Genomic DNA, 27,029 nt, shown 5'->3' with positions numbered 1-27,029 from the left:
GTCACTTCGCCACTATAACGCACGCACACACACACGCGCGCGCATACACGAACCAAAATCAATGAGCCTTGGACGGCCAACTCTTCCAGGAAGGTATTAACCATCACATAGCCAACATGTAGTGCCTGCGGAGGGAAAATAATAACAACAACAACCAGTGTGAATATAAATATAAAGTTAGTCTTGTAGAGAGAGGGAGAGAGAGATGGGTTTGTAGAGCGTCGGCTGCTCTTCGGTTCAAAACAACAAAGTCGGATGCTCTCATTTCCGCTTGGTTCACTTCGCGGAAAAACAAGGGGGAAGGAAAAGTGGAAACGGGAGAACTTCCTGAATTCGACCGAGACATGTCCGACTCCCCTTTACAACTCAACATTAAGGTATTTACCTTTTTTTTTATTTCTTCAAGTAGAATAAAACCGGGTGTATCGTTGACTAAACACCACTTCTTCTTCTTCTTGTTTTTGTTGTTGTTGTTGTATCATCTGTTGCTGAGAGGATTATTGGCGGTGACACGCGCTAGCTAGTGTTTCTTAAATGTTTCAGGTCACCCTTTGATTGGAGCGAATCCGTTAAAACCAAAAGAGAAAAGGGCTCGAGCGCGGTCATTGCGACAATGTAGCTAAAAAGAAGAAAAGCTTTGTAACATCGTTGCGTTGCGCCAGCGGAGCCGCGTTTCCCCCCCCCCCCCGACACACACACACACACACACATCAAACCAAGGTCCATCCATCACTATTGAGCAACTGTCGAGTGGATTAAAACGGAATTTCCAGGCCTACTTCATTCACACACTTGTCCAAACATCTTCCCGAGTAAACACACTCCAGCGTTTTTGTTTCCCTGAATTGTCTTTGTTTACTTCGTTCATTTCGCACTGCCTCAAACTTTGACATCATAAACTGAGCGTGTGGCGTAAAAAACAGACTAATATGTCACGATTCTGCTAACGACCCACTGGAGCATCGGTAGTAACGAAAGAAAAGTGTAGAAACCGAGCTGAATGTCTGTAGCTCTATAAAGTAGGGTTGTCTCACTGAGACGTGTGATGGTCCTCCAGTCAGAGTGAAATCACACCGATTAGAGATAAAAGCGTTTGCATGCCTAAATCCTAAAATCAGAATACTCTCAAGAAAGATGACTATGATAAGGGTGGGGGTGTTTGTGTTTTTGTTTTTTTGCAACTCTTGAAAAAAATCCAATTCACTCGAGCAGTGTTTGTGTTTCCTCATTACCCAGCAATCTCAGGCGCACATAACTACTCGTAGGCTTTTTAAACAGGAACAGAATTTCGAGAAGAACTTTTATAGTTAACCACATACGCTAAACTTGATTTCCCTCCTGGGGAAAAAAAAAAAAGAAAGAAAAATTGTCACGTCACCTAACGTAACCCCTACATCGAGCAGACATGCGCAGAAAGGATCAGATTGAGATCTGATCAAGTGTTCACATGGCCAATGAACCGATTTATTAAAAGTTTAAACCACCCCTCTTATTCTGATTGAAATTTCGTTCCAACCGGCCCGGATTGGGTCGATCGAGGTTTGCGTTTGTATTCCTGTTTGGGTTGTTCTTCACCATGACACTAATATTCGACTAATGATATTAACGCACCTACTGTGGCGCGTGTTCCAGAATGCCTGAACTTGCATTAAGATCTAAAGCATAACACCTCATGGATATTGCTTTGAATTTAGATTGATGGGTGTTCATTCTTATTAAGTTGTATAATTTGGTGACGCTCATGACAAACGGCTGAAACAAAAGCATTTATGTATTTGAAGTACGATCTATGCATTTATGGAGGTGGATTAGGTAGTTTAAGCTCTGTGTTGGTGATCATAAGGTCAGGGCTTTGAGCTTGTTCCCTTCCGGGTTGCCTTGTGTTGGTTCATTGGGCAAGGCCTCATGCCAATGAAGATGCAGTTCATCCTCAGTGCCAGTCTTAACCCCAGAGGAGAAATGGGTGGGTTGCAGCAGGGAGGTCATCCGACGTAAAACCCGTGCCAATAACGATTCGGATGATCCAACATGGCAACCAGGAGAAAGAGAATAAGCCCAAGTTGAAATAGCATACTACAAGGTAATAATATATCTGCTGAAATGTTGGAGCAGCATGAGGAGTGGTAGCGAGTTGACCGCACACTTCATTCACAGGCATAGGGATCTGCACCCGGCTGGAGCCGCTGGCATCCTGTAGCGATCTATGGAACAATCTATATCTAACTCAGCAGTGATGCCAACCTTCTGTTGATGCTCCAGCCATTTCCTCATCCGCCAAATCGAACCGTGATTTTACTGTTAAACGTCTGGGACGATAATTATCTTATCAAACCAGTAAAATGGAAAGAACTGCTTAAGACCAGTCTAATCCTGGCATTGCTTTTTTTTTTTTTTTTTTTTTTTTTAAATGATTGGATTTTCTTTTTTCGTCAAAATTAATACTCTATACAGAGCGTTGACTTTGACATTGGTTAAAAAATAATAAAAGCGTTTAGACACTTTAAGTGTGATCTGTGACGATCTATTTTCCAATACAAATCTTTAAAAAAAATATCAATTACTTATGTGACCCAAAACAAAAGTCTTCATCACGAAAAATATGTCCAAGTTGCTTAGGAATACTTTTTTTTACTTATTAAGTCAGATTTAATGGTCGTTACTTTTTCCTTTTCTTTCTAATATCAGTCTGGTTTTCTTCCCTGCAAATAATACACAACATACCATAAACCCATAGGGGTAAAAAGTGCCTTAACGAAGTTTACACGAGTGTTGCCAGTACATACTACAAACATTTCTCACGTTTCCCAACACTGTGTCCTTGTTCTCTTTCCCTGAAGAGCGCAGCTTTTGCTGTAGATCAAGTGACAGTCAAATTGCCTCCATAGAAAAGTGGTTTTATCGGTTTTGATTTTTGCATGCGTTCATTTGCAAAGAGCTGCGTGTCGGTGCAACACCCTCGCCTGTTTACAGGAGATGAGCAAGACTGAGACAAAAAAAATTAGTGCTTAACTATATTTTATACCTATACATTATATATACATTAAAAAGTGTTGATTTGAGTCCAGAATAACTTTGGAGGCCTCATCATCGAGTATATTCGTCTCAAAAACCTTATTCTTTCAAAAGATATATTCTCAACTGGTCTTATGATGATGATGATGAAGGCATGGCTCTCCCATAGGTTTTAAATTGATTTAAGATCTGTTCATTTATATCTTGGGGATTTCCTTACCCTGGAGATGAGCACAATCGCACCCCCATCAGGACAGACATTACTGTTTTGTTAGACTATAAAGGTGGTCGGTCAGAAGAAGGTGGAGTGACTCATCTCTCTAGAACTCGCCAGCATGAATGTCACTGCAACATCGCCCAGCAGCCGTCTGTACTTTATTTTTTTATCCCCACTTTTTTTTTTTTTTTTTGCTGTCCCTTTGCCAATTTTTCAGCATCGCAATAATTTTGTTACTTAATCATTTGTTATTTTTGTCCAAAAAAATTTTAAATAACAAAACAAAAACATCAACCTGAAAGAAACTTCCCCACCTTATTTAATTATTTTACTGCTTAGACCCCTAAATAAGTTTTTTTTTTTATAATAATACACCGTACAGGACGCCGGTTTAAGAACCACTACTCTAGGCAAATGATTGTTAAAGACACAGTTCATCTGTTAATACAGTGGGCGCTCAAGTCAAACTTGAACGGAGGAATGAACCTGATTGACATTTACAGAAGCCTTATAGCACAATACAGTGATGAGAATCAGCCTCAGTAAAACGTTTGAATGGGGCAAGCGTTTTAAAGAAGTCCATACGTCCGTGAACGATGATCCCGGCCCAGGTGGCTCTGAGCTCACTGCAATCATTCCTGTAAACATTCAGTGACTGGAACGCCTCATCCTTTGTATCCACAATTGACATAATCTGTCGCCGTCCTCCGAAAGAGACGCATCATTCTCTCGAACTGTACTTACAGTCATTCACAAACATCACTTACACGTTACAGGAAGTCGGCCTGGGAGTTATTGCCTCCTCTCCCATACGTTCCTGACCTCGCTCCACACCATTCCCATATGTCTGGGCCATTAAAGGAGTTCCTGGCTAGAGTTTCATAGTTCCGGCTAAACTGGTCCTAGTGAAACGCTGTGATAAGTGCATTAGTGTAGCAGGGGATTATATAAAGGAAGAAAGGCAGTTTTTACTCTTAACTGTGTTCTGTCATTATACACAATCAAAAGTCCCGGTTTGACTCGAACAAGTTTGGTAGTACTTCTAAGGTGTGTGTGATATGTTTAGCTTCAGATGAAAAGGACACATTGCCTTTGTGATGCAGTATCAAAACAGACATGTGTAATGGTTGTTTGTGTATGCGGTGCCACTTTTAAGACGTGTGTGTGTGTTTCAGCAGGAGAGGAGCGCTTTCAGTCCCTCTGCCAGTCCTCTGCCAAATTCCACTTCCTCTCCAGGCCATGGCGCTCCGCCTCTGACTAATGCCAAGACGGAGGAAGAGCCGGCCCGACTGCCTGGACACCTGCGTGAGTCCTGCACACACACACACACACACACACTTGCACATTTTACTGTGTCTTGCTTGTCTTTGTTTTGTTTTTTGTTTTTTTTATCGGTTGACTTGCTTTAGAGTTCCCCCAATTGATCTATGCACCGTAACGGACACGATAGACACACCCAAGTGCTTACCTTTTCGCACACACAAAGTCACATACACGCATGCACACACACACACATCTCCAAATCAATGTCACCCCTTCCAGATTAGATATTTTTAGGTGATATAGGCCCTAGTTTGGTCCTGACGTCATTAAAAAAAATAAAAAAAGACCTCCTCAAGACAGTCCTTCTGGTCCTGGTGTGTGTGTGTGTGAGTTTCAAGTGTGTATTACATCATATCAGTGCATACGTTAGGTAGAATTTCTGTGTGTATATTTAGATGTGTGTGTGTGTACGGGTTTTTTTTTTTGTCTCATATTGTGCCAGCACTTAGTTCATAGGTTAACTCTATTGAGGAAGTGTGTGTGTGTGGTGTTTGTGCGTGTGTGTATTGGAAGCAGAGCGTTGGCTCGCTGCAGGTCTGAACCGGCCCTTGACTTAACCAATAAAAGAAAGGGTGGAGTTGGATGATAGCCAGGAAACGGTGGTGAAAGTGTGCTGAAGTGTGTGTTGCGCTAAACTTCATTAATATTTAACCCGCTTGTTCGACACAAAGTATCTGCAAAACGTATCTGGTCGTTTTTTTGTTGTCGTCTTGTTTCTTGCCACTGTAGAGAAATCGGTGCGTGCGTACAGGATAAAGCGTGTTAAATATAGTGAGGGCTGGAGAGCACGACTGCATCACAGCATGGCACGGCGAGGAAGGGAATTCTCTGAAATAACGTCTTCTGTGTTGACAAACGCTCCGGGCAATGTTGCACTCATGCTTTTTGTTTTTTTTTGTGTTGTTTTCTTTGGGAACACTCTCGTCTAACCGGACAGATTTGCACACGCTGGGGTTTTTTCAGAGCGTTAGTTATTCTTGCCAGGCTGGTTGTAGGTGGAGTAATGCACGTCGTACTAACTGCTATTGATTAGCAATTACATTTTGAAGCGCAGCTGCGCGGGAATTTTGGGATGACAAAGAAGCTCGGGTGTCTATAAATCGTTTCAATAAGGGTGTTGTAAGGTCAGGAATCCACTCCAATCTTAAAGGAGCATGTCTTGGTCAAGCTTGCTTTGTGCACAGGGGCATTGTCGTGCCCCTCAGGCTACTTTCACATTACCAGCCTGAAATGATTCATTTTTTTGTGATTTAAATCTGACGTTTTTCAGATCAGATCTGTGTCACTTTCGCATGCTCTCTTAGACCGATACACGGTCATGTGACTTGAGAACGGAATCCTGGTGAGTTTTTTTTCACCTCTGCGCATGCGTTAGATGCTCGCTTCTCCTGGACCTCGACAGAGAAACAACACAAGCATGTTTTTTGCTAAAATCGCACAAATATGACGCGTATAACCCCAGACGGCGTGCGCTAAAGTCAGACACTTGTAATTATGAACATGAACCGTTACGATCTGCTAATCAGATCTGGCCACAAAAATCTAAATCGAGCGACGTGAACGTAGCCCTAGTGCCACTGAAGTGCACAACATCCTAAGACATCCTGTACAATTGTGTTCCTCAAACCTGGTCGGAAGGAACACTTATGGTTTGAGTTCAGGCTTCCACATATTATACTTTTGGTCATTTAATGAAAGTGGACTCTCCTATTAACTTAAACACCTCTCCTGTTAGAGTATATTGAACCACCAGCCTCAGTATGAGTGCAGATCAATCCCTAAATGGTATCCTAAGTCTGGATGGGTTCCCTGTCGAGTCCGGTTCCTCTCAAGGTTCCTTCCTATGGCCATCTCGGGGAGTTTCTCCTCGCCATCGTCGCGAAATTATACACATTTTCTCAAACTTGTTTGTATATTTAATTCTGCAAAGCTCTCTCTGCGACAATGGCCGTTGTTAAAAGCGCTATACAAATACAATTGAATTGAATTTAGCGTATAGTCAGCAGTATGGTGCGTATCTGCTGTATAAAGATTCATAATTTTGCTCTTCTGCAGAAACCATTCAATTTGTTTGTGCTGGTTTGTCCCTAGAAGAAACTTTTTTATTATTTTTTAGTTTACACACACATTGTAAGTGCAGAAATCTTTCTCATGAGCAAAATCCAAGGTTATAATCATGAAAATATAGTGTATGAAAGTATATTAATATATACGTACATTAACGTGTGTATCTGTGTGCGCATACCTATGTATATATACACACACCCGCACACGCGCGTATTTAAACATCTGTGTGTATACACACACACCTACAGTATATACACATACATACATGCATACTATATACATGTGTGTGCGTATATACATACATGCATGCATACAAACATGCGTATATCATATATATGTATGTGTGTTGATTAATGCCTCCATAATATTAAATATTATTGTTAATACTATTTGACATTCATGAGGAGTGTCTCTGCTTCCATGCATGCTGTTTCCAGACTTTACCTGGAGAGTAAGAGGTGGTAAGAGGAGAGAGAGAGGGGAAAAAAAAAAACCCAGAGGGTGGTGGGGAAGGAAGTGGGGGAGGAAGAGGACGAGAAGGAGGGGGGCGGAGTGGTGGTGAGACAAACTGTGGAGAAGCTCTGCTGGCTCTAGGCCATCTCTGTCTTCCTGACACTGATGGAATGGTCTTTTTTTTTTTCCTTTTTCTTCTTTCTCGGCAAGGCTTCTCTACAAGCTTCAAGCGAAGCCATGTCATGCACTTTGAGGATTAATGCATGTTTTTGTCTGTGTGCGCGTGTGTTTGTGAGGTCTAGATTTGAATAAACTGTTAGGGCGAACAACATTGTCTGCCATGGTTTGAAAGTAAATTGAGTAAGTATGTGTGTGTGTGTGTGTAGTGAACTCTCATTAATCCAGGAGTCATGAGGAATGCGCTAGGCAGGAAGGAGAGGAAGGAAGGGTGAGGGGGGGAAGATAGAAAGAAAAAGGAAATTGCAGAGTGGGCAGAAGTTGGCCTTCTTGGCTTCCTGGAGAGGAAGTGGATTAGAGGAGAGGAGAGGAGCAGAGTGTTCTTCATTCGACAAGAATGCCACTCACACTTAACCCCTCCTGCACTTCCAGTACACACTAGCTTCACGCTGAATCGGTTTAGATCTGGAGTTTTAGTATCAAGTCTTTTTTAATCGTGACCATTTCATGTTGTCTATTCCTTTTGCAGTGTTACTGAAAACTCACTTCCTCTGTTGCAAATGGCAGCACATCAAAAGGCTCAAACACTTCTTTGTGCAACTCAAGTGGTGTTTGTTTGCCTCGTCTTAAACCGCGTGAGTCACACATTAGGTGAACGAGGAGATCCGGTTTCCAGGTACAATGCCGTTTACGGGCCGCTCGGCTCTCTTGCTAGGAAGCGACCGATTAATAATGCATTCGAGCGTTGTGAGAATGATTATTACAAGTGGGTAAGAGCACGAGGAAAGTCTGACTCACGACTATTACTTATATTAGGTACAGAGATTAAACAAGAACAATAATACCTAATCCGAGTTGGCTGTTGACCGAATGAGTTTTAATTGCTTGTAAATGATGTTGCACAACCTCAGGGATGAAGGTGGCCGAGAATCAGAACCGACTGCATGCCGCTCGACAAGCAGTACAGACGCGATAATGTGTGTTTGGAGGTGCTGCTGAATCATATAGTTAAGGGATGCTGTGTTTTAAAGATCAACCATCCAGTTGTTGCAGAAAGCATGAAAAGCCAATGGGTGCTCAAGTCAAAGTGAGACTTTGGATTGTGCAAAATAACAGAATACAGTTTTGTATTCAGTAACACCGCAACGCTAATGCTAGCGCTGCACTAGTGCTTGGATACCATAAAGGGAGAAAATTTTCTCAGTACATCAGAGCCAGGATTAGACTGCCTGCTTGCACGTCTTGCCGGCTTGGAATGAGGTCAAGACCGTACAGGGATGTGGCAGTAACTCCCAGCCGAGATCCGGTAATGTGCAAGTGGTGCAGTGGGCAGTATGAGGTTGTTTGTGCAGTGATCAATCCAGGTCATTTTTTTTTTTAAGCTAACGGATTGGGCTATTAAAGGTGGTGCCACATCCTCAGTACAATCCTGATTTTCCCCATGTTTTTGCCATTAACGGAGTTCCTGGGAGGCCAGTGTTTCAGACATAAAGCAGGTAGTCAGATCAGGTAGGCTCAGGTGTTCTATGAACTTTTTATCTTGTTGGTGTCCAAGCACTAGTGAAACACTGATGTAAGTGCATGAGTGTAGCAGGGGATTATATAGGGGGGGAAGAAAGGTTTTAAGGTCATTACTGTGTTGTGTTATTTATTCTGCACAATCAGAAGTCCTTCTTGGTCTTGAACGCCTCTTGTGTTTTAACTGGAATGAAGGATGCTCAGCTGGACTAAAGGGAAAAGGTACAGAAAGTTAAATTACACAGGATTCAAGTATTTATTTTTACTTGGACTTTAGATAAAACTTTTAAAATTAAGGATCTCCTCAGGACAATCTTTAAATCGATGCACTATTCTTCTGGATCCTTATTCGAAGCTCCCTTTTTTTTTTTTTTTTTTTTTTTTTTAATTTCTGAATTTTCCACCGAAACAAGCCATTAGGTCCAGGTTGATTCTCTAGGCTTACTTTTTTTTTTTTGTTTTTTTTGTTTTTATGGTTTGGATTAAACCTCTGTCTAATGGCATGAGACCGATCAAGCAGACTAATATCTATAGAAACATTTGGGAAATGTGTGTGTTAATTTCCACACAGACCCACTGGTTATGCTTCACAGACTCCGGGTTGTCTCTGAATCCTGCGTATACATGTCTCTGACCTTCTCTCTCTCTCTCTCTCTCTTACACACACACTCTCTGACTCTCTCTCTGTTTATATGAACACACTCTTTTGAAAGGGGAAATTTCCTGTGCCTGGAAGCTGCTCTCATCCTCAGGAATTTCCTGAGTGGGCAGACTGTGCTTCCTGACCAAGCGGTGGCTGTATTATTTTTTCTTTTTCTTCCTCCCCCTCACTCTGAAAGGGAAACTGTTCTCACATGCCAACGGCCAGAAAACGAACGCAGCCTCTTCCTGCTCAAAACCGACTCCACATGTCGGAGAGGAAGAAACAGAGACAGACGGATAGAGAGAGATAATTTCCTTTAAAGAAAAAAAAAAAGAATGGATGGGAATATGCTTAAAAATGTAAAGATATTTTGTGCGGTATGAACATAAGAACCTTTTATTAAGGGTTTATCTGGTGCTTTCAGTTTAACCTGAAGGAAATATAAAAAAAAGTGATTATTTTATGACTTTAAGCTTAAGAGCAGCCAAAACTTTTATTGTTATTAAAATATATACAGTGTACAGGTTGTTACCCTTGACCGAGGTGGTGTGAAAGTGGGTGTAAGTGCGAGTTTAACAAGTGTAGTTTAAAGGTGAATTCATCGTACTTCCTGCACTTCCAGAACAGATACTATACAACATAATGTGACTGACAGGACTTCAACACTGATCAATAATCAAATCAATAATAATAATAAAAAAAAAATAGAAGCAATAATTGAAATAAAAGTGTATGTAACTGAAATATTTAAAAATCAAAAAATTCGGCTTCAGATAGTTTTGTTTAATTTCTTTTTCCCGTTGTTATCTTTAAGAATGCCTGGCCCACATAATATTTTTATTTACCATCCTCGAATATCGTAATTATTCTCGTGCATGCTGTGAAGGATCCATGCACAACAGGAAAAAGTGCTAGGTCGTCAAACAGCGGACGTTCACGATAAACAAGCTAAACAAGGCCTGACTTTTTTTTCGTAACGTCATTGAGGTTGATGGTGAGACAAGACCTTTACTGTTCGCAAGCTGCAACACAACCGGGTTTTGTAATACACGCTGCATTTACGGCAATGTAGATGCTTATTATTATTCCTTTTATTATTAATGTCTCTGGAGAATTCGTATTCATATCATCACTGAATGGGTGCAATGGTCTGTCTAAAAAGTCATTTGTTTACATGTGCATCATTTCAAATCAGCAACCCATCTCCATGGCTGCCTTGTGTATTAAAAAAAAAAAAGGAAAAAAAAAAAAATCAAACCCAGATCCATAAACTACGTGATGCTTGCATGTTTTCCGAAGAGGACGGATTTACCAGAAGAGGAGCGATCATGATTCATCAGCATTAACCCCTTCAACATCGACTTCCAGCACCCAGTCCTTACACAATATAGGGGACGGGGGAGAAAAAAGATCTCCATGCAGAGCGGTCACTCGGCACACGGCTCGATCATTTCTTACACTTCTCAAGCTGCATGTGTAACTTGTGGAGTACTTTTTTTTTTAACGATTTGTTAAAAGAAATTCATTCATAAATCAAGTCGTAAGCATACCTTCTGAACCTTTTTGCCACTGAATCTAGCATCAACATGTCCTGTCAAGCTCGCAGTCATGCATTTATCAGGAATGTCAAGAGCTGGCACACTTAAAGCAGGCACGTTGCCATTATTAATTGCTTTCTATACGTCACACGTATACCCCCCCCAAAAAAACCCTTATTCCAGCGAACGTCCTGATCAATCTCGGTTTTTGTCATTTCTTGATGTGTGGAAAATCAACTGCAATCAACAATAATGGCTGGTTGATTGTGTTTGAAGACGATCCAGCCCCTTCAGCATGAGAGGAGGAGGAGGAGGAGGAGGGGGAAAAAAACGCAACATGCAAAAAAACAAACAAAAAAAAAAACACGCAAGGGTAAGTGTGCACACGCGCGTGGCACAGCGTGGTGTGCGGATCTTGGGTATGAGTGGGAGTTGCGAGAGCAACAGTGAAACTAGATAGTGGTGATCTCATCTCCTCCCTTCTCCTCCATTCATCCTTGGTGCCTGCAGGTTGCCCGGGCAACACAAGTCAAGAAGGCGCTGTTTCCGGAGCTCCCATGATTCCACCCAGCATGAGCGATGCCATCAGACCAGATTAGATACCCACGTAGCTGCCATGGGGAGTTAAACATCTGGGGCTTGAGCTTTGGTGTCATTTGTGACAGTGAAATGACAAAAGAAAAAAAGAGTTGTTAACACTGTCTTTTTTTTTTTTTTTTTTGTCTATTCCGGAGCGTCTGGGTAAAGCGCTGTTTCCGGCTTCATTCCTGTCCTTTCACATCTTCTCCTTATTGCTGCCGAGCGTTGATAACGCCGTCTGCATCACCCAGCCTTACTGCGGGGAGCTTCCTGTTCCGAAACAGAGCCTGCACAGTGGGGGGGTTTGTTCGGGGCAGGGGAAGAGGAGGCAGGGCTTCCTGTTAGAGTGTGTTGTGGGAAGTTAAGATTGGGTTTTCTTCTCCTTCCTCCTGTGGTTAACTGTCTCTCTCTCTCTCTCTCTCTCTCTCTCTCTCTCTCTCGAGGCTGTGTGCAGATGCACTGACGAATTTAACCTCCTCACATGACCCCGTGATTTCGTCGCTCAGAGTCTTTAGACTCGCGTACAAACACGTGAATTTTCTTTTTTAATTAATTTTTTTTTTTTTTTTTTGATATGAGCTTGAGATATCATCGTGGTCATTCCGACATCATGCTCCTTCATCTCTGGGGCTCATGCTGTATTGTCAAGAGAGGGGATGAGAACCTGGTATATATGGTTCACGTCGACTCTTTGAAATTCTAACACACGTGATTCTATGATCCTGTCTCGGCTCTGGTTGCAGCAAGCAAACCAATCCGAATCTGTATATTGCAAATGCATAACAGATTATTTTATAATAGCTAACCTAATAAAAATAAATTCCTTCTCATCTGAGCCAAGAATTAAAAAAATGTTTTGTGCAATCCAGAAAAAGTAAGCGGAAAAACCAAAGTCCTAAAATTCCATTTGTGGTTAAAACCTTCCTTAAAAGGACAGGTCGAGTTAACCACGCTACACTCGCTCTAGCAGAGTCTTAGACAGCAGCTGCAGAAGCCGTAATTAGATCAGGTAAATATTATGTAGTCACTGATTGAGAGTGTCACAGGATGTGTGGATTATAATGGGAAGAGGTGCGGCAGTTAATGCTTCAATAGACTCTATGTACAGTATTTGCATATGTTTGACCAAAAATAATCCAAGGTCCTTGAGGTATGGAGCAGAATTTCTAGTTTGCAAGTGCACACTGTTAATGGACGAATGTCTTGAGAATATCGAGTGATGCATTAGTGCAGGTGAATTGCTTTTGTGAAACTTTTTAAAATTATTGTTATTGTTGTTTCCATAAACACAGCCAAGGTGTAGCATTGACCTACACTAGCTCATAGGATACTTCACTATGAAATATCTGTTCACCACTCTGTACAACTACAGTGAGCAGAAAAGCAGCAGCACATTAAACCCCCAAATATGATCACTTGGTCTTTTTTACAATCTTTAATGTCTGTATTCACTATATATTATAGATATGAATATACATATTTGTTACATCCATGTCCGTGATATGCTCAGATTTCTGTCCATCCCACTTAAAATGCTTCTCTTCTCAGCACCGTTGTAAAGGAATGTGATAGTAGTTAATTCTGTAAATATAGTCTCGCAGTTGGCTCGAGCCAGTCTGCTATTGTTTTTAAAAAAAAAAGTAAACTTGACTTCCATGTGTGTGAAAATCCCAGATGATCAATCAAGCACTAATGGTCAAAGTCTCCAAGATTCCGAAGTATTGACTCAAGAGCCCTATTTTGCATAATTTTGTGTATTTTACGTGTCCTGCGGCTGCATTATTGGCTGCTTGGAGCATTTTTGTTTGAGCAGGTGTACAGGCAACCATTCAACTATCTAACTTAAGGCATGAACCAGTGAGAAACTGGTGCAGATGATCAGGCCGGTGATTCGTACAGTATACTGTTGGTAACGCTGAGTGGATGGAAATGGCGAGGGGGGAAATGAGGTTGCTGTTGAGGCTCTTCATAAAAACAACCAGTTTTTTTTTTTGTATTCTTGGGCACAAATGCGCAGCAAGTTAACGACCTTCCAAAAACGTCATCCCACACAGACTTTTTACCAATTTTGCCAGTGTGTGTTAAAAGCAGGAAACTTCACAAACGTATTAGACCAAACATTGCAAGATTTTAGAAATGAACTCGTTTGCATCGATTTTGCTTATGGGATTAAACAAACAGCTTAAAGCTCCCATATATTACTATTTCTTTAACAAGTTAACACATGGCCTCATTTAATGAGGTCACATTAGAGGACAAATCTGACTGGCTCGTCTGGGCCAAAAATAAGTGGAAAAAAGACTAAGTATTTAATATTGACAGAAAAATGAATTTTGCATAACAGGTCATGCATACTAAAGATATAGGGTTACTATTAAGGTTGTACTGTAGTTTGGTCATCTGTTGCCAAATAAGCATTTATACTGTAAGAGTAGTTTTATGATGCATGGTATTAAAGTAATTGTGCATGGTGTTATAGATATATATAGATTTACTGCTGAGGTTGTTTCAGGTGCCTGTTTTGTTGGAATGTAATGGCAGAAAAAGGTGTGTTCTGTGTTGTGACTTGCAAATTAAATTGTAACTATTATTAGCTGCGAGTTGTTTGTTTGCCTGCTGTTAATACCAAACCAAATATGAAAACATACAGGCTTTACCCTTGAATGTTTTTCCTCCCCGTTATCAAACACATCATTTCCAGAGTGTATCGGCAAAGGAAAGAGCCAAAAAAAAAAAAAAAAAAAAGGAACTCGGTTGATATAAAAGTGTTATAAACGTGGTAAACCTTATTGTCTGGAAACTGCCGCATGATTTACGGGACCTTTCAGTAACCATTTGAATATCCACTTCCCTTATCTGTCAGGTTAAAGCTGTTGGAAACAATTTTGTGTGTAACAAGGCATGTAGTTGATTATTTTGTTGTTGTTGTTGTTTTATTCTTTTCTTTTTTTAAGCCAGCTACCCATCCTTATTCATTTATTATTATTATTATTATTATTATTATTATTATTATATTTTGATAATAATAATAATAATATAATTAACTTTTTTTTTTTTTTTTGGTAAAGTAATTTGAGCTCCATTTGTATAGGTTTCAAGTAACCTGATAAAGAAATAAACACTGGTCAAAAACGAGATGCTAATAATAGTGCAATAAAGAACAGAAAATATAAGAAAATAGTAGAAAATAACAAAATAAAGTAAATAATAGACGCGTACCAATATTATGAGTCGTCTTGCATATGTATACAGAATAGGGCCACCATTAAAAAACGTATAATAATAAAATGATTATAATAATAATAGTTTTGCCTTTTTTGAGTTTTAAGTCAGAATTCAGACAGGAAAATAAGCCTTAATTTCAAGTCAGGACAAGAAGGTCTGAATTCTAGGTAAAATGTCTGAATTTTAGACAGAAAAAAGTTTTAACGGCAGCTGTAATCCTCTTCCATGAAGGGAAAATTAATTTGTTAAAAACACTAATTCTTTTTAGACTTTTTTTTTAAAAATGATGATTGCTAATGAATTAATAATGGTGTGATTGCCATATTTCTTGGTAAAATCCATGCAAGCTTGGCTTTATGACCCAACCATGAGAATGATTTCAATATGATGTTCTGCTTAAAGGCAACATTAAGGGGGAAAAAAAGGGAATTTTAGTATGAAAACTGTTAATAAAAAGCTGTAAATTTTCCTCCGGTATATAAGAGGAGAGTTTTGGGACACTATAGAATAAAAAATTACCATGCCATTAAAAGGTTTAAATTCTTATATAATTGATTTTAATTTTATTTTATTTAGATCAGTGCAAATTGGAGTCAATTTTTTTAAGCAGTTGATTTCTGATCAAGGGTCACGTTTCGATAGCCCGGCTGTTTTAAGACATCGAATCAAAAATGCATTATTTTCTTTATTTCCATCACCTACTGTTTTATGCACTGTATAGTTTCTCCTGTTTGTCTCAGTCTCTCTGGTTTCCTGTCTGTCTTTGTGGCAAGTCCCTGTCTATCTGTTTTTCAATCCACACGCATTAATCAAGGCTGTTTTCTTTTGTGTGCTTGTAGCAGGTTGTTTAAAGTTTGTCTCTCTCTCTCTCTCTCTGTCGTGCTGTGTTGCCATGTCCAGGTCTGCAGCCTGTGTTCTGGAGCAGAGAGGATGTAGTTCAGTGGCTGCGCTGGGCCGAGCGCGAGTTCGCGCTCCGACCCATCTCCAGCGGAAGTTTTCAGATGAACGGCAAAGCCCTCCTGCTGCTCACCAAGGAGGACTTCCGCTACCGTTCGCCCCACTCAGGTGACCCACCCTCCCATATGGGATTTAATTTTACTGATCTCAGCGATCTGGTGTGACAAGTTTCCATTTCTGAACTGTTACACTACTACTATATGCAGAACAAAGGTTTATTAGCTTATTGCTGTTTTAAAGAGCCAATAGAAAGCATTAGTGGTTGAAGCCTGAGTTTTATGTCTTTTGTAGTGTGTGAGAGGAAGTTAAGAACTTGGTAAACGTTTGATAAGGAAGTGTTAATCTAGCCACAACTGTCACCTGGTAGAACTAGGAATTTCCCTTCCAGCAACACGCTGACCAGAAACAGAGAACCGAAAGGTATGTAGTGTTGTTTGTGTGCATGTTGCATGCGCCGACTTCCTTTATAAGAAGCATTTCCTTGAAGTTGCTGGAAGCGGCTCAACATACGAGTTTTTCATAAGTCGCCATGAAGGAGGAAGTTCCACAAATGAAACTGTTTATTGCGTATAAATTTTTTTTTCCTCTTTCCGTCAATTTATAAAACGATAAACAGTGGTCATGGAGACAATCATTATTAAAATAATTTTTTTTAAAAAGGAGTCGAAGTATTTTTTAATTAAATTTGAGTTGAAGTGATTCTAAGTCCTGTTCCTGGACCTCCTCTGCCCTGCCTCCTTTCTCATCACTTTTAACTCATTAGATAATTAGCAGGCCTAATACAGGGGAAAATACCAAATTGGTAAGACTACAGGACTGCGATTGAGAGACACCGTGTGAGAGGACGCTCTGCTTTTAGATACTTTTGTATACCATGCATTTAAAAAAAAAAATAAAAAAAAATAAAAAAAATATATATATATATATATATATATATATATATATATATATATATATTTATTCAGGACATACCTATTGGCTATTTTATTTCAAAGGTAAAAAAAACAACAGTCCATGTAAAATAAATAAATAAAAATTATTACTGCTAGGGTCCACTCCCCCATTCTCACCCATGTTCACAAAGCACCCCCCCCCCCCCTCAAACAATCAACTGTGGCCCATGAATTGTCTATTAATCAACTGGCCTAAGTATACCCTACTACGTTATTTGCACGTCATGACCAAGCTAGGATCTTGTATATTGTATATAATCTGTGGTCCAAGTGCAATTATTATTATTATTATTATTATTATTATTATTCCCCCCCAAAACAAGCCATCTATTTTTCTATTTATATACTTACAAAAAAAAACACTCTAGCACGATTGGTGTGGGTGAGTTTGGGTTTGCTCAGTCTGTAAGCCACCGACACTTTCTTTTCTCACTTCTCTTAAAACCGTCACACTGTTAATGGTTAGCACGATCATTTAACAGAAAAAGAAGCACAAATCCTCAAAGATCTGAAACCTTGGACAAAATGTTGATAATTTCTCATGCATTATAGCAAAGCAGTATAGACTACGATCACAAGTCTTAACCAACAAGCTATGTTTCCCGGTTGTAAACCCTAACAACAAGCGTGCTGTATAGGAATCAAGTTTTACTGTAAATCTCAGCATTCTGCTCGACATATCAAGGCCCAGACATGCACATCCTGCTTACAAAACCGGTGTATTTGAGCCCTGACTCAAGAAATGGTTGCTTCTCAAATGACGTTCCACATGACTTGTAGTGACTAAGCACTAGCACATTTATAGTGCAAGAATTCTTCCCTAAGCAATGGATAAAAACTTGTGATCCAGTACTATTTCCTTCATCCGTTTTAAAGATGATCTTCGAGGGACTTTCAAGTCAAACTTTTGTACGGAATAACGGAACACAATTCTGAGAGTAGAAACTCCCTTTGTTTCGCTACACAATCCCCTGCTAGACTAATGCACTTATCCCAGGGTTTCACTAGCGCTTGGAAACCATCGAGGTAGAGAGTTTTCTTAGATTGGACTGTCCGCTTTGAAGATCTGAAAAACTGGCCTCCCAGGAACTCCTTTAATGGCCCAAACATGTTGAAATGTCTTGGAGCGAGGTCAAGACGTTACAGTGGATGTGGCACAGACAGATGCATCTCTTTCGCTTTTCTGCCAATTTTTTTCCTTCACAATGAACAACTGCAGTGAGCTTCGAGCCAACTTGTCAAGGATGTCTGTTTGCACAATTTAATATTTTTTTTCTGCAGTTAACGATCTCGTCACTGTACTGTCCTTTAAGTCTTCTGTAAATTCTTCTTTTAAAAGTCTTCTTCGGATTTACTCATTTCCAAAAGTCCCGGTTTGACTCGAACACCCTTTGTATTAATGCGCAACATGTTTTTCTCCATTTCATGCATTCTTAAATACTCCTTCAGTAGATAACCAAAACAATGTATAATTTTTTTTTTTTTTTCCTGGAATCGAGTGAGTCAGGCATACTCTCTTGTATTCTATGCAAACATGGACACGCATAGTTAAAATAATTCTGCGATCTCCATTTTGATGTCGCATAAAGTGGCGGTGTGCCATTATTCCAGAAGTATATTGTTTATTACACCTGTGACTAGACAGTTAGGTAGTATTTATGGCACCAAAAGCCTTGAGAGATTAATCATTACTTTTATTTTTTTTATGTTACAGGAGATGTTCTTTACGAGCTCTTGCAGCATATCCTGAAGCAGAGGAAGCCCCACTCATCCTTCCCCAACACTTACTACCCTGGGAACTCCTTTCATTCTCTGCCTGACGCAGCCCTGCAACACCACAAACTTGAGGGTAAGTGTCATCTGTATGGCTTTAATCTATATACACACACACACAAGTCACTATCGTGTTGCGAAAGAGGGATCAGGGACAGCATTACGATCCTGAGACAGTAAGACAAGTGTGAAACCAAATGTCCAAATCTGTAGTTAGAGTAGAAGAACCAGTTCATTAGAGGATACTTTGTCCATGTGAGAGCACGGAATAAAGATGATATAAAGTAAAGAAAAAAAGGGGGGACCTATAATTCTAAATACTTTTTTTTTTTGTCATTTGAATCATTCAGATGGGTCTCCAGTATGTGTGAACACATAAAACGTATATCACGAAAAAAACAATCCTTGCTGTTTGTCCTATTTTCATTTTTTTGGATTGTCCAGGGCGTAAACAAGCACCTCAGATTGTCCCCCTTTTGTGACCTCATATTTTAAGGTGACCCTCCCATATCAATGCTCAGATCTGCCCAGTTCTATGGATCTCTGGTTGGCATATTTGAAAGATGCACTACATAAGGCTGTGCTTGGGATAGCAGCTACTTGACCTAGCCTATATGTCTTTTTAGCTCTTAAAAGGGCTAGGTTAGTGGTTAACCACTAATGGCTAACCTTGCCTTACTGACCTTTTGGTTGTGTTGTAACTGAAACACTGAGCTCCGTTGCCTGTGATCGTGAATGAACAATCTGGTAGATGAGTTCATGCTTATATTGTTCTTCAGATATGTGGGTGTGAAAACCCTGAGAATAGATAGGGAAAGTTAGATAAGGTCCGAACATGGACGTTTCCGGTCCCTGCGTTGTGATCGGCTAGGACAATGCACTTCCACAAAGGGGTATATCCGGTGGCAGTTCATTTAAAGGTACAGACACTGAAACAGCGGGTTTGGAAAAAGAGTGATTAAAAAAAAAAAAAAAAAAGGGGGGGCGGAATGCAGGATCTGAGTTTTTTGACTGGAAGCATTTCGGGAAGGTCATAAAGTCTCGTGCAATACATTATCTTTAAATCAGAAAACTTCCTGATACTAAAGATTACATGTTTTCCTTTGTTAAGAGACATCGCACCTGATTTTTTTTTTTTTTTTTTTTCCCTTTTTTTCTTCTTTTTTTTCTTTTAAGACTAAGATTATGCATATAGTCCACCATAAAGGTTGTGGTAATTTGCTGTTGCTATGGAAACTGTAGCATATAAAGGTGTTATTGTTCAAGCGAATGTAAGAATTTATACATAAATGTTGTGTTTAAATCAGTAGCGCGTTAGTACTCATCCACATGGAGTGTGTAATGCTAATTACTGTAAGTGTCCACAGTCTGTAAATCATACAAAACTCGAGAAAATAAATGTCAAAGCGGTGAGCATGTTTTCAAGGAAACAAAGCCTAATTCATCACTGAGTAATACGCTCATGTCCTCGTTCACTGATTGACTCAGAAGCACTGTGGCCGAGACCTCCGGAGACAATGGTTATAAAACAAGGCTGTACCTTGAATCAACAGGTGGACGGGGAGGAAGTGGCGGTTGGGAATGTTGACAGAAAAACCTGTTGTACAAGGAAATACGCCTCTGTTTAAATAGCATTCTTTATGTCACGAGGTTGCAAGGCCGAAATGTTTTTATTCAAAAGGCAGATGAAAAGCCGCGACGTATTGTTAGCTCCGAGTCGAAGATTAAACTGAACGTTTCACAGGTGTTCAAATGTAATGAATATGTCCTTGAGATCGAGAACGTTGCGCTCTATTCATCCAGCTGCACTGAACTCTCATGCTCATTCAGTGTTACAAACACAAATACCCTCATGTAAATTTTCCAAGGTGTAGTTTGTGTACGCGGGATCGTTGCTCGCGTGCCTTTTTTTTTTTATGGTAGCCTCATTTTCAGGATGAGGGTTAAGAGGAAATTTTAAATCCATTATTTTTGTTTAATCAAAAAAGGCTTTCCCTGCATGCAATGGGGGCCTTCTAGTGGAGAAAATGTTGCATGTGTCCTTGCTTCTGTGTGAACAAGGACAGCTAGAATATGCAGTGATGATGATAATGATGATGATTCTCTACATGTCCTCCGTCTCATTTTTGTCATGATTTTTTATTTTTTTATTTCTTGCATCAGAAACGGTACTAAGAACCCCACGAAGCACAGACACCCACCCGCTCCAACCTCCCACCATCGAGCTCCGTCATCGCTCGCGCTCTCCTCGGCGTTCGCCCGCCAACGCCGCACACGTCCACCTCGCCTCTGCAGAGGACATCCAACCAGTGCCCTCGCAGTTGCCCGACAGCAACAACCACCTCCCCGAGGACCTGTACCCGCTGTCCGTATCGCCCGCCGCCGCAAACGGCCACCACGTCCAACGTCCAGCCAGCCCGTGCCAGGAGGAGGTGGTGCCTCCACGGGTCATCCAGCTGATGCCCAGCGCCATCATGCACCCGCTGATGCTCAGTCCCGGACGAGGGGTTGCTGGCGAGTTCAGACAGGGCCGGGCGTCGACCCAAGAGAACGGGCGCGATGGCAAGAGCCTTCATCATCATAATCACCACCACCATAATCATCACCATCCTTCTCATCATGTTCTGAGCCTGGCAGGGCAGCAGCAGTCACACCAGCAGGAAGAAATTCGTTATAGGAACCAGATCCTCATGCCCGTCTCGCCTCCTGAGGAGCAGGGTGTGCCTATAGGACGCATTGCTGGTAAGAGAATCCTAATTCTACTTTATTGCTAAGAGCTTCTGGTTAATCAGAAGTTACTGATAGCTTTGGGAGGAAAATGACAAACAACCAGTCTGTTGAGGAGGTTGTGGATTGAGCTAGAATTCAACATTAATGGGAAAAAAATGGAAATTCCATTTACAAAAGAAGCCCCTGTCGTTAATGTGTAAAACAGTTGCCTAACTAATGTTTATTACATGAAACTCATCTAGTGAAGGCTTTTTTTAAAATTAATCAGCTTTGACCATTACTTAAAAAAAAATCATGATCACACAAGCTTTTTTTTGTAATGAGAAACAATACGAGTTGCGATGTCCTGTTTTCTGCTACTATACTTTTATAAAGAATAAGCTCTTTAGGGAATGTATCGTTATTGACTTGAGATTGAAAAATGCAGCAAAATGCGTTTTATCGTGATACAAAAATAACACCAAATATATAGTTTATGTTCTCATTATGTCATCAGTTATTTTTTATTTTTGCCACCATAATAAAAGAACAGAAGTGAATAGATGGTGGTTTTCCTCGCATACTCCATACTTTGTCAGCAGAGGGCGCAGTCTCCTGGTGTATACACCTGTTTTTCAGTTACATATACAAATTTCTGTAATTTAAGAATTTAATTTACTCATATTTACCCATATTTTATATATATTATCATGGTTTAAGGAGGATTATTTGCACTCCCCCTCATCACGTCCTGAGCCTGGCAGGGCAAATATTATTTGACACAAATTCTGATGATGATGATGCTGCCTAACGTTACACTCAGAATAGTGGGTTTTTTTTTCTCTTTTTTTTTTTTCTTTTTCATCTTCCTGACAATATGACAAAATGCTGATGATCACCTGTGAGCCAGCTACAGTGTGACATTAGAAGCTGTATGACGTCAAAGCTGATAATCGCGAACTCCGCCCAACGCCCAAACAAACCATTTTTTTCTGTTTTATATATATAGATATGATTTACACCTACCACTGCAAGAAAAGAAAAAAATGGGGATAAGGTGCAAGTATTCTGCAATTATAGATTGTTGTCTTTGAACTTTATACAGTTGTCATATCCAGACAAAAGCATATTGTCCCATTCCCATCACTGACTCATTTAGTCCACCTTTTTCTTTTCTTTTTTTTGTTCCTGTACAGATTGCAGACTGCTCTGGGACTATGTATATCAGCTCCTTTCAGACAGCCGCTACGAGAACTACATCCGCTGGGAGGACCGCGACACCAAAGTGTTCCGGATCATCGACCCCAATGGCCTGGCTAGACTGTGGGGAAACCATAAGGTGTTTTCATGCACATGGATTTTGGATTTTGTCTAAAAAAAAAAAATTATTTAGTCAGCCACCAATTGTGCAAGTTCTTTCACTTAAAAAGATAAGAGAGGCCTGTAATTTTCGTCATAGGTATACCTCAACTATGAGAGACAAAAAATCCAGAAAATCACTTGATAGGATTTTTAATAAATCAATTGGTAAATTCCTCAGTAAAATAAGTATTTGGTCACCTACAAACAAGCAAGATTTCTGGCTCTCACAGACCTGTAACTTCTTCTTTAAGAGGCTCCTCTGTCCTCCACTCGTTACCTGTATTAATAGCATCTGTTATCAGTATAAAAGACACCTGTCCACAACCTCAAACAGTCACACTCCCAACTCCACTCTGGCCAAGACCAAAGAGCCGTCAAAGGACACCAGAAGATTGGTAGAATGTCACATGGTCAGATACAACCAAACCAAAATAGAACTTTGTGTTTGGAGAAAAAAGAATGCTGAGTTGCTTCCAAAGAACACCATACCTACTGTGAAGCATGGGGGTGGAAACATCATGCTTTGGGGCTGTTTTTCTGCAAAAGGACCAGGATGACTGATCCGTTTAAAGGAAAGAATGAATGGGGCCATGTATCTTGAGATTTTGAGTGAAAACCTTTTTCTATCTGCAACGGCATTGAAGATGAAACATGGCTGGGTCTTTCAGCATGACAGTGATCCCAAACACACCGCTCGGGCAACTAAGGAGTGACTTCGTAAGAAGCATTTCAAGGTCCTGGAGTCTCCAGATCTCAACCCCATAGAAAATCTCTGGAGGGAGTTGAAAGTCCGTGTTGCCCAGCGACAGCCCCAAAACATCACTGCTCTAGAGGAGATCTGCATGGAGGAATGGGCCAAAATATTTATTACTTAATACTTATTACTTATTTTCCACCATAATTCCCCAATAAATTCTTTAAAAATCCTACAATGTGATTTTCTGGATTTTTTTATCCCCCTTATTTAGTCTTTCATAGTTGAGGTATACCTATGATGAAAATTACTGGCCTTTCAAATTTTTTTAAGTGGGGAAAACTGGCACAATTGGTGGCTGACTAAATACTTTTTTTCCCCACTGTATAATAAAGATTTTTGTTTTCTGTTAAATTTTTATGTAAAATTTTTCCCGATTTTCTCCCTAATTTTAGTAGTGTCCATAACAATTATTATTCTTTTTTTTTTTAAAGACCTAGCTATGAATTAAAGTACACTGGCCATGTTGACCACCCATTATACACAGTCTGTTTTCAGGATTTGCAAGAGTGTGTTTTGAAACCTGTCTTTTGTGCTGTGCTTTACAGAACAGGACCAACATGACATATGAGAAAATGTCAAGAGCACTAAGACACTATTACAAACTGAACATCATCAGGAAAGAGCCAGGCCAGAGGCTGCTGTTCAGGTACGGAGTGTGAATCAGTCATATTTGGTATTGTCGGTGTTCTAAGTGATCTTGGATGAACCTTTAATGAAAAATACTTAAAAGCATTGTGTCTGTGTGTGTATCTGTACACTAGAACCTTGGATTATGAGCATAATTCACTCCGGAAGCGGGCTCATATTTCAAGACACTTGTAAACTAAAAATAAAGTTTTCCAATAATAAATAATGGAATTATTATTTTTTTTAAATAATAAACACAAAATCTAAAGTAAAAATAAAACAAATTAACCTGCACTTTACCCTTAAAAAAAGTGTTCCAGTTTGTATGTGTGAGAAGCTAAAGTAAGGAGCCCCTTCTCTCAGAAACACTGTTTTATCGAAACAATAAACAAGAAATCTCTCCAATGACACTCGATTGAGTGACACACTAACGGAATCACTGCATTAACCTGCACTTTACCTTTGAAAAGAATCGCGACACAGGAGTTTTTCTGTGTAGAGCAGGGAGAAAGAGTGTGTGTGTGAGACTTGCAATTGCTTTACACAATGTGTGTGCACGTGAAACATATTTTAGGGTGTGTCTGTACACTCACGCATACAGACACACCCTAAAATATGTTTCACGTGCACACACATGGTCACAGTGTTATAGTAAATAGTACATGCGCGTGGTATAATGATCGTCATCTTGCTGACAGAAGCAACAGCTGAATTCTGCGTCAACCTGAGTGTATTTTATTGTTTCTCATTTTCAGGCACTCGGTTAATTTCATGAAAAGCAACCATTTTGACCATTTTTTACTATCCATAATTTACAAGACAATTGATTATTGTTGGTGAAAGAGATCACTGGGGAAAAGCATCAGACTGGTTTAAGATGACAGGAAGGTTGTAGTAACTCAGATAACCACTTTTTACAATTCTGGTGAACAGAAAAGAAACTCTGAACGCACCGAACCGAAAGGGCCGACCATGAGACGAACAGTTTCCACTGAGATCACATTTTCCCCCATTCGTATGTTTCATAGGAAGCTCTCGATCTGCATCTGCACGATTTTATGCATGAGTTGCTCCTCACATTAGTGGATGTGATCACAATATCACTTAAGTCACTTGAATCTTACTTTCTTTTCTGTGTATTTGTGTTTATGTTCACCACAGGTTCATGAAAACCCCAGATGAGATCATGAGTGGACAGACGGAGCGCCTGGAACATCTCGAGTCGGATACAGATGATCAAATCTACATTAAAGAGGAGTGCTGAGCGCTTGCCGCACACCAAGACGAACTTTTTAAAGCCGTAGATGCCTCGCCAATGTTCTGCTGTGTTCAGTATCCACCAACCCTCCCCCTCCCGAGCGTCCTCCCTCCCTATTCCCTACTCCTTCCCGAGCAGACCTGGACGTTGCTTATAATAAAATGGGAGCCAACTTATGAAGACAATGTCGTTTTCTGCACTGTTTTCTACGCTGAATCTTAATAATCATATCCTTAATTTTCTGGTCTCTGCTTGAGAAGAGTAAACTTCAGTATGACAATCATTTAAATTAATGATAAGTACTTCTACCAATCGCCTCTTTCAAATTCCTGGCACAATGAATGATTTCATACTTTTCAGTGAGGACTTTTTTTTAGTGTGTGTTATACAAACACCAACTGCAGTTTGTGTAAATGAGTTATACAAGAGATTAATTCAAGAATAAATTTTAACGAGTGACTCATTTGCTTCATGTTTGTTGATTTTTATTTATTTATTTGAAAAAAAATGCAGTAATTAAGCATGAACATCACATTAACTGGGCAAGTTGTAAATTCACGTCACGGCGGCTTTGGATGGCGATCCAGGTAGCGTTACCCCCCGGTGATACCTGTGACCGCAGTGGGGTTTGACTTTTCACCCCTTGCTTTATTCTAATAAATATAGTGCAATATGTGACCATGTGTTGCTTTTCAAATAACTGTTTAAATCTTGTTAAACCTCTTGTTTAAATCTCTGAGACCCTCTAGTGGTTGTTTCAGGATAAATTTAACTGCACACATTCCTTTGTTAATAAATTGGAGATGCAAGGAGATATTGAAGTTTACAGGATTTTAAAAATGTTTAAAAAATATTTTACAATTTTGGCAGGCCTTGATATCATCTTGTACATTTTCCTTTACAATAAGTAAAAGTTGTGTGTTTTACGAAGACATGGACAACATTGATTGATCAACCAAAACTTGATTGGTGTTACCAAATCCAAGAAAATCCAGTACTGAATGGCGGCTGGAATCACAGAATATATTGGCTTCTGACAAAAAGGCTGGGACTAATAATGTGGCTGGAGTTCATTCACATGTCCTTTCTTTTTTATATGGTTGGGTAACTGATCTACAGGGTGGGTGAAAAGTAACTAGGCATTAAAATTTGGTAATAAAGTCCATATTTGTAATACTAATTTATTTAAATAAATTGTACATGTGTGTGAAATGCATTCAAGCCCTCCAGTGTGTAAGGCTTTGTCCTGTACACCTCCTTTGCGTAGCCCCACAGGAAAAAAACAAACAAAAAAATCACATGGAGTGAGATCTGGACTTCTTGGAGACCATGCGTGAGGTCCTCGTCGTCCCAGCCAACGTCCTGGAAGATGCTGTAGGACACACTGGGGGACTTGGATCCATGGATTCAGTTGGTTGTCAAACTTCTTCCTTCAGAAGATGTACGTTCCTTTTCTTGGCCGTTTGAGAAAACTGGTTGACGCCACTGGTGCCTGAGTTGAAAATTAAAGATTTTATTCTATGTTCTTGTGTAATAAAGCAGGCAGTACATTTACAAATTGTTTTAATAGATTTGTATTAGAAATATGGACTTTATCACTAATTTTTAATGCCTAGTTACAGTACTTTTCATCCAGCCTGTAGTTCAAATAATGCATTCTGAACACTAGTTCATGTCCTTGGACCCTGTGTGACACTCGTTTTCATGTTCCCATACACCAGAATGTAGTTGCTCCGATTCTGATTCAATGTTGTGGTTTTTAACCTTTCCTTCATCTTTTAAGGTATACTCCCCCTGCTAACTGAGCCTTCTTGTTTGAATATTGTTGAGTTTTTTTCCACAACAGCCTTACCAGGGTGGAGGCCATCTGGAAGAAGCCAC

At 40.0% G+C, this 27,029-nt stretch overlaps 1 protein-coding gene across 2 annotated transcripts; it reads left to right on the top strand.

The window, feature by feature from the left end:
- etv6 (ETS variant transcription factor 6) lies at positions 1 to 25,611 on the top strand. 2 transcript variants are annotated; one of them, XM_053508643.1, is made up of 8 exons: positions 1 to 377; positions 4,405 to 4,534; positions 15,653 to 15,817; positions 18,377 to 18,511; positions 20,599 to 21,177; positions 22,341 to 22,483; positions 23,809 to 23,909; positions 25,052 to 25,611. In XM_053508643.1, exons 1-8 carry the CDS (start codon positions 345 to 347, stop codon positions 25,152 to 25,154), a joined length of 1,389 nt encoding a protein of 462 aa, XP_053364618.1. In that variant the 5' UTR covers positions 1 to 344; the 3' UTR covers positions 25,155 to 25,611. The 2 variants fall into 2 exon arrangements, with proteins under 2 accessions (XP_053364618.1, XP_053364619.1); XM_053508644.1 differs by having other exon boundaries at positions 2 to 377; positions 4,408 to 4,534.
- The last annotated feature ends 1,418 nt before the right edge of the window (positions 25,612 to 27,029 follow it).

The sequence above is a fragment of the Clarias gariepinus genome, chromosome 12 (genome assembly GCF_024256425.1).
Source record: "Clarias gariepinus isolate MV-2021 ecotype Netherlands chromosome 12, CGAR_prim_01v2, whole genome shotgun sequence".
Lineage (NCBI taxonomy): Eukaryota > Metazoa > Chordata > Actinopteri > Siluriformes > Clariidae > Clarias > Clarias gariepinus.
The sequence above is the reverse complement of the archived record's forward strand: the minus strand, read 5'-3'. Positions and strand labels throughout refer to the sequence as shown.

Bases quoted from the DNA above. Each gene is read 5' to 3' on its own strand.
- etv6 (XM_053508643.1), top strand. From the start codon at position 345: ATGTCCGACTCCCCTTTACAACTCAACATTAAG. The intron at 4,535-15,652 runs GTGAGTCCTGCA...TGCCATGTCCAG, and splicing joins CCGACTGCCTGGACACCTGC to GTCTGCAGCCTGTGTTCTGG. The intron at 18,512-20,598 runs GTAAGTGTCATC...TTCTTGCATCAG, and splicing joins GCAACACCACAAACTTGAGG to AAACGGTACTAAGAACCCCA.